An 8,592-nucleotide genomic window follows, 5' to 3' on the forward strand; every position below is an offset into this window, starting at 1 on the left:
TACAAATCTATTATATACTACTAATGAAATAAAATAAAAAAGATGAGAATTGCAATGGTCATAGCAAGTTTCAAGAGATTTATTTGTCACATGTATAATTGCACAAGTACAGCAGCAGTGAAATGAACACCGACAACTGTGCGAATAGCAAACGTAAAGCTATAGCAGTCTATCAAATGCAATTGAAGTAACGAAATATCAATGTAATGATAATTAAGTAAATCTATATACAGGGGAAAATAACGGAAAACGGAAACCCCCAGAATCTAAAAGATCGCGTTCCCTGACCGGGAATCAGTAGAGGTCAGTAGTAATAAAAAATAATCAGTAGTCGTCAATAATAATAAACAATATATCAGTAGCCTTAACAGTATATCAGTAGTAGTCAGTAGTAATAAATAGTATACCAGTAGTAATAAGCAGTATATCAGTTGTAGTCAGTAGTAATAAACAATATATCAGTAGTAGGGGGTAAAAACGTTGTAATATCTAGATTCAATTTTCGGTCGCATCTGTATGTACCTCCTTCTCTTTTACCTCTTCCCATTTATCCGAGACACCAACCACCGACCTTGTAGACCTCACCGAGTCCCCTGGTGTGTCTGCTGAAATACAAATTAAAAAAAAAACTTCACTATGAATCTGCTGACGTTGGAGGCTTTATGACGATGACTGTGACGACGTAGACCCTGGGCTCCCAAGCTGGGGTCCGCGGCCCGCTTGGGGTGCACGAAGGAACTTCGAGGGGTACGCAGCGAATGTTTCCATAATGTTTTTTTTTCAATACATTTTCTTGCAAACGAGGGCGAATGGACAGGTATGGCCAGGGAACGCGGGATATGTTTGGATGGTGTTGGTAGCCTGGGAATTAAATGTGTAAGGTAAACAAAATTAAAAAAAACCGTGGATCAGGGCCAGCGGTCTATAATAAAAGCTCTATATATAAATAGAGCGGAGTTGCCTGCCGAGGCAGCAGAGAGTCGGAAGGGGGCACAGTGATAGTAGGTGGGACTCCGTGCTCCTCTCCTCCGCTTTCCACCAATAAACCCAATGAGCTGGGAGCGCACCGCCCACCGTCCGTGTGTGTATTTTTTTTTTTCCCTCCTTCTCGCTTCCTTTTTTCTCCCGAACCAAAGCTGGGTGTGTGTAGAGCGTCACATGTTGTTTCCCCTGCTCCGGTCACCAGGAGAAATGTGTTATTTACCGCTCGGCAGCGGGACGAGACGAACGCTCCCCGGGCTCCGGAGGTAGAAGGAGCCGCGCGGCGGTACGGACTCGAAGAGCGGCGGCGTTTCTTTTTTTGGGGAGGGGGGGTGTGGGTGAGTAATTCAAGAAAACCGACATCGGGAGAGAATGGCGAGTCCGCCGAACACGGAAGGACAGTTGTTTGTGAACAACGGCAGCGTCAAGAAATGCGGGTATCTGAAGAAGCAGAAGCACGGACACAAGCGGTTCTTCGTGCTGAAGGAGCCGAGCGAGGGCTTCCCCGCCCGGCTGGAGTACTACGAGAACGAGAAGAAATGGAAGAACAAATCGGCGGCGAAGAGGGTGATCCCCCTGGACTGCTGCCTAAACATCAACAAGAGGGCGGACGCCAAGCACAAGCACCTCATAGCCCTCTACACCAAGGACGAGTACTTCGCCGTGGCCGCGGAGAACGAGCGGGAGCAGGAGAGCTGGTACCGGGTGCTGGTGGAGCTGTTGGGCGGGGGGAAGGCGTGCGACGGCTCGGCATCCGATTCCGCCTCCTCGCTGGTGGGCTTCGACGAGGCGAATTACGGTGTGATCACGCCGGTGTCGGCTACGTACAAGGAGGTCTGGCAGGTGAATCTGAAGTCCAAGGGACTGGGGCAGACCAGGAATCTGACCGGGGTCTACAGGCTCTGCCTCTCCAGCCGGACCATCAGCTTCGTGAAGCTGAACTCGGAGGTGGCGTCGGTCAGCTTGCAGCTGATGAACATCAGGAGGTGCGGACACTCCGACAGCTTTTTCTTCATCGAGGTCGGCCGATCGGCTGCCACGGGTCCCGGCGAGCTGTGGATGCAGGCGGATGACTCTGTGGTGGCGCAAAACATCCACGAAACTATCCTGGAGGCCATGAAAGCCATGAAGGAGCTATCGGAGTTCCGTCCGCGCAGCAAGAGCCAGTCCTCCGGCACCAACCCAATCTCCGTGCCCACCCGGAGAAACCTTAACAACCTGCCGCCCAGCCAGACAGGGCTGCCCCGGCGCTCTCGCACCGACAGCATGGCTGCGACGTCTCCGGTGAGCAAATTCTCATCCTGCAGGATACGCACAGCCAGCGAGGGGGACGGCACCATGACACGCCCCATGTCAGTGAATGGAAGCCCGCTCAGCCCCGGGGTTCGCAGGACCCTTCTGAGTAGATCCAACACCATCACGGCTCGCCCATGCCGGACATTTGAATCCTCCTCCCTGCAGCACAGTAAGTCCATGTCCATGCCCGTATCCCACTCCCCACCCATCGCCAGCCCTAGCCCGGTGAGCCTGTCCTCCTGTCCGGACAGCAGCGCTCCTCGCCCCTCCAGCTGCAGCGCCTCGTTTTCGGGCTCCCTCAGTGATGCAGGCTTCATTTCATGTGATGAGTGCAGTTCCAGCCCCGCCGAAACACGGGACCTTCGGCTGCCTCTTACCCTGCGCAGCAACACTCCAGAGTCTCTCAGTGGCAGTGACATCTGTGGATATATTGTGATGGAGAGGCAAAATCATAATAATTTCCGCTTGTTACCAGAACTGGACAAAGCCTATAGGAAGCGCACGTACTCCCTCACTACCCCTCGCCAGCAGAGGGTGCCCCCCCAGGTCTCTTCAGCCTCCCTGGATGAGTACACTCTTATGAGGGCCACATACGCCAGCGGAAACCTGCCTTCTCGCAGGTCTCACACGGCCTCCCCTAAAGGGACCTATCCTGAGGATTACGGCGATGTCCAAATCGGCTCAAATTGTCACCAAGGAGACAGTGGCTACATGCCCATGATGCCAGGCGTAGCGCCTCACACAGTCGGGGCAAAAGATGACGCCTACATGCCAATGAGCCCTATGTGTGTCTCTGCCCCCAAGCAAATCATCAACCCCCGTTCACACCCCTTTCCAGCTGGCCTGGCCCCACGCACAGACTCCCCAGGGAGCGCATCTCTGGAGGACAGTGGCTACATGCGCATGTGGTGCAGCACCAAGATGTCAGTGGAGAGCAGTGATGGGAAGCTCAGCAATGGAGAGTACCTAAACATGTCTCCTGTGGACCCTATGGTTTCTTTAACCCCCCCAGACTATCTCCTAAGTCCATTAGCAGGTGATCCCCACCCACAGCTGCATCACAGACAGCCTTACTCATACAGCTCCTTACCCCGCTGTCTCAAATCTCAACCCCAGCGAAACGGATCCACAGATACAGACCAGTATGTGGTGATGAGTTTACATAGGCAGCCGATAGACGAGGAGTCAAACTACTGTCCTGTCTCTCCAGATGGTTCTGTGCCCAGCAGCTCCCCAGGGACCTCTGGTACCCCTTCCTCTGCTGTGCCCCCCCTTCGATTGGCCAGAGTAGACGGGGTCCTGGTCCACAGAGGCAGGGCGTGTCGACCCACTCGCCTGGCTCTTGAGTCCCTAAGAACTCTTCCCTGTATGAGCGAACACCCCCTCCCCTCTGAGCCACGCAGCCCAGGGGAATATATCAACATTGACTTTAGTAACGTGTCTCTCTCCCCAGCAGTCCTAACAGCAAAGCCTGACTCCACTTTGGGTTCATTGGGTTCACAGGAGGGATCCCCACCCATTTCTGATTATGTTAATGTTGACATGAACATTCATGACCGCCTTGGCTTGCATCAAGATGGGGGTTCCCCTTCTGCGCAGCCCCCGAGCCACTCACCTGTGGTTCCTGGTTTGGCAGACCCACAGCAAGACACCCAAGCAGGAGAGAATGAGGATAAAGAGAAAAACACAGAGGGGAAGAAGGACGAGGAAGGGGAGAGAGTGATAGTAGAGGAATACTCTCTCCAGCGCCAGACGAGCTTGGTTTGTCCGTCTGGGCCAGTCAAGGATGATTATACAGAAATGAATTTCATCTCCTCTGCCCCTACAACCACTCTCTGCTCCCATGAAGCTGCTCCCCTTCCCACCAGCCCCACTGCCTGTGTGCAGAGACTCTCACTCGGGGGCAACGTTGTAGGGACTGTGCCCTCTGTGCCAGTGGACTCCTTTCTTCTGGGGGGGCCCTCGTTGTCCATTCCCCCAGTAGACCCAAATAGAGGGGCCAAAGTGATTCGGGCGGACCCCCAGGGGCGCAGGCGGCACAGCTCGGAGACCTTCTCGTCCACCACCACGGTGACGCCTGTGTGCCCGTCCTTTGCTCACGATACCAAACGGCACAGCTCTGCCTCTGTGGAAAACGTGTCTCGCCCGGTACGAACCTCTGAGGGGTCGGACGAGGAATACGCCAGCAGCAGCCCCATGTGCAGGGAGACCTCGACTGGCTATCAAAACGGACTCAACTACATTGCCTTAAACGGAGGAAGCCTGGGAGGGTGTAGTTTAGGGAGCTGTGACGGACTGCTGAGATTCAAGACAGCTTGTGGCTGTAAGGGGGGCATGAATGGCTTTAACGCCAGTCCCTATGCCTTGGGCTTCAAGGACACAGCCACTGCTGTGAAAGGTAAAAACATGTCTGTTTTCATTTATTCATGTAGTGAGTGCTTAAGTAGAAACATGCTACCAGCATTACCATCAGATGCATTATGTAGAGTCGAATGACCGTTTCAGTGCAGCGCTAACAAAATGGAGAACAATTTCCATCCAATGTTATGTCTTACTGATATTTGGTCTGCCGAGGAGGAGCAGAAAATGTTCTAACATAGTGATCCATTTGTCCCCCCCTCCATGTCGAAAGCACTGCCTTGGTGTTTATTCCGTAGCTCAGTGGGTTATGCAACAGTTATAGCACCTGGACTCAACGTTTTTAGTTTCTTCACTTTTTATATTTTCTAAGTGGGGATAACGCACACTCACGGTGTGTTTTGTTGTTGCAGTATAGTGCCTGTAAAACATTGAATGAATGTCTCTGTAAATAAGTGCTGTGTGCAGTGCTGCTGGGTGTTGGCTGTGATGTTTAGATAGGATTAGTCACTTACTCGTCACGCCCGTGATGCACCTACAACCTCAAGGCTGTATGCTGTTGTTGGACCTGCACTGCGTGTGCGTGGCTCTGACGCAGTTCTCATTATGGACATTTGAACAGAATTCAGTGTCACATTTTCAATGATGGATAAAGGGAAAATAGGGCCTGAGGGAAATCTGCACGTTTGAGAACATTTCTCAGTTTACTCGGGGTGGGGAGCGCCAGGGGTCTCACGGTCAATACTATTGCGATACTTGTGTCCCGATACGATAATATCCAATAAGATGACTTGTTTTGCAATACACCAAGTGATGCGATAGGATACTGTGATATATTGCGCTGTATTATTCATTTCTTTCTCACCTGACCGCAGTAAACCGTTTAAAACGCATCTTTTTTCTCTGTTTTTGTGTTCTTGAAAACACTGATGTCATGACGGAAACTTGTGCAGGCGTCACAGTCGTCACATCCGATACGTGTAAAGGTTACATCCAACGGCGCCGTAATACTCGCTTCGACAGCATTTTCCCCTTTTCCGCCTGTCATGTTAATATTAAAACAAAACCAACCATTTTCCCAACGGTAGAACATGTTTATTGATACATCAACAAACAAAACGGCGGATAGCTGGTGATGGAATTGACACTCGCTGCGCAGGTGTAACGGCCGCTTACATCCGTAAATGAACGGAGCAGCAAGAAAACAATCAGAGAAACTCAAACAAATTGAAATCCTCCATCAGGAAAGAGACCCGCCGTCATCGCCTCAGTTTTTCTTCAGGACTTCCTGGTGCTCATTCCAGCTCCCGCAATGTTTCCATTGGAAACACAAACCGTAACCAAGAAACAGAGGTTTTATTGATTGAATTTAATTGATTTTATTATTCTAGACCTCTGTGAACTGTAATTCGTATTTGCAATTTAGATAGTAAAATATCAATACTTGGTGTACGCGTATCGATACAAAATCGCCACGCGAAATATCGCGATAATTTGCTGTATCGATTTTTTTCCTCCCGACCTCTACAATTTATGTGGTTACATTTTCATGTAAATGTGTGTCAGGGTGGAAATCATTGGCATCAAAACGTTACCTTTCACCTATTTTTTTTTTGTTTTTTTTGTGGCTATTCATACATCCTAAAATGACAGGGATTATTTACAGGGGAAGGATGTCCCAACAGGGGGCATGTCAGAAGTTGCCGGTGTTTGAATAGAAATGCATTGTGCGGGAGACTAAAGAGTCAGTGTGCTGATGGTGAAATACAAGAACTTAATTGCTGTTTGTGGTTTCACAACAAACCTATCTTTCTTTGCGTCTCTTTCTTCTGCCGGCCATACTGTGAGCGTACTGTGCGGGGCTTGGTGTAGTCATCGGGTTCCCCAGGAAAACAAGTGAGTCAGTTGTTTATCAGTTGTCAGGGACTGGGTTTCAGGACAGGAATGCAGTCAGTGTGCAAAGGTTGCTGGGAGAGGTGAATGCTCACTTGTTTTTCTAACCTGGTGGGATGGACTTGGAGCGGCGGGTTGCGGGTGGGAGGATGCTTTTTCCTTTTTTTTCCACCGTGAAGAACTTTACAAAACACTGATGAAACCGTCTGCATGCATGTGTGTTTAGTGTTAACAACACATTTGACAGGTAACACACACACACACACACACACACACACACACACACACACACACACACACACACACACACACACACACACACACACACACACACACACACACACTCTCTGTCTGTTGTGAGAACTTATTGTTCCATCACGTTGTTTTTGTCTGGGCACCTTGTGTTCCAGAGGGAAAGACCTATATTTCAGATCCTCTCATGTTCTGCTTGTAGCTGCCATTTGACCAGTCTCCACTAGTCCTGAAAGAGAACGAGGTGTGATTACGTGTTTGAGGGCAGTGGATGTCGTATAAATTAACAAATATGATCTTTCGGTTATTTTGGTTATTTATAGCATTCCTTAAAAAAAAGAAAAAAAAAAAAAAAAGAAAAAGTATGTTGGTGCAAACAAACTGTAAGCTGTACTTCCACAACACCCTGGTACTCTTCCCCCTTATCAGGAATGTTGCAAGTGTGCTCACTCAGGAGCACTCTCACCCAAATACACACGGCGCTGAAAGAGCTTTTATGGGCTGCGTGTGTGAGCAATGCAGCCGGAGAGTGAATGGGGAGGTTAGTGCAGATGCTCTGTTTACTACAAAATGACTGGCCTGTCCGCATTCCCACTCCGGCTCCGTTTGGTAAACAATAGTTGACATTCCCCACGCGCCCATTAACGAGAAACGAGAGGATTAGGAATTTAAAATATCTGAAATCGCGGGGCTTCTGGGAACGGATTGTCAAATTTTTCAACATGAGTGTGGGACACGGTGAGGACTAGCTGCTACCTCTCCTTTGACAAACATGCAAATATGAGGGCGCATCCTGTTTGTGGGATTGGAGAGCTTTTTAAGTGACTGGATGAAGAGTCATTATGGCTGTTTGAGATTTCTTGGTTCGGCGCCTGTCTGCATTGAGTGGAAAGGTTACGCAGTGTTGTTGTTTTGGCCGTGCAGCGAGCGCAGCAGCAAGGGTGTGTGTGTGTGTGTGTCTGTGTGTGTCTGTGTGTGTCTGTGTGTGGGTGTGGGTGGTGGGTGAATTGGGGGGGGTGTTGAATGGATTGCTTGCTGTTTAACTTTCAAAGCACGCCTTCGTCCCTGCTGCCAAAGTCAGTTACTCGACTTCTGGATGTGCGCGTGCACGCGCGCGCGTGTGTGTGTGTGTATGTGTGTGTGTGTGTGTGTGTGTGTGTGTGTGTGTGTGTGTGTGTGTTTACAAGAGACGCCCATTAACGTTCGCTGGCCCGACGCAACCCCCACAATGCCCCACAGCCAATAGGTGGACCTGCATTTCTATTTTTACAACTTTTATCTGTCCGCGCACCCTCTCCTTTTCTTTAGCTCACGGTGCTTTATCTTTGCTCCACAGCGTCTCATTCTTGCCTTTTCTTCCCCTTGGTAAATAGCCCCACCCCATCACCCCAAAAGTTGGTCAGGTGTTAAGATGCAGAAAGAGAATAGTGTGACAGCCATATTTTCATTTGTGTGCCAGACTGTTAGTGACTTATGCATGTGTAGATACATGCATATATATATATATATGATTTTATTTTATGTATATATATGTGTGTTTGTATATTATATACTCTCTTCCACACCATCAGCAGATGGCAGGGGGTGTGGGGGCTGGGGTCTTGCACCTGCCCTGCCAAGCAGTACTCACTGGTTATCTGGCCATTCAGAAGGGAGCGACAATACACTAATGATTGGCCACCATCTGGGGAGGGAGAGAGAGATGGAGAGAGGGAGAGAGGGAGGGGGAGAGGGAGTGAGAGGGAGAGTGAGAGAGAGAGAGAGAGAGAGAGAGAGAGAGAGAGAGAGAGATCTACAAAATGACGCTCCCCC

The 8,592-nt window shown here is 49.7% G+C and overlaps 1 protein-coding gene across 1 annotated transcript in view; it reads left to right on the plus strand.

Moving 5' to 3' along the window:
* The first annotated feature begins 238 nt into the window (after nucleotides 1–238).
* Nucleotides 239–8,592, plus strand: part of irs2b (insulin receptor substrate 2b) — a 15,212-nt gene continuing 6,858 nt past the window's right edge. Inside the window, exon 1 of the mRNA XM_080019636.1 lies at nucleotides 239–4,675. Coding sequence (XP_079875762.1) covers nucleotides 1,354–4,675 — 3,322 coding nt within the window. The 5' untranslated portion in view covers nucleotides 239–1,353. The remainder of the gene's footprint in view (nucleotides 4,676–8,592) is intronic.

The sequence above is a fragment of the Zeus faber genome (assembly GCF_960531495.2).
Source record: "Zeus faber genome assembly, chromosome: 18".
Lineage (NCBI taxonomy): Eukaryota > Metazoa > Chordata > Actinopteri > Zeiformes > Zeidae > Zeus > Zeus faber.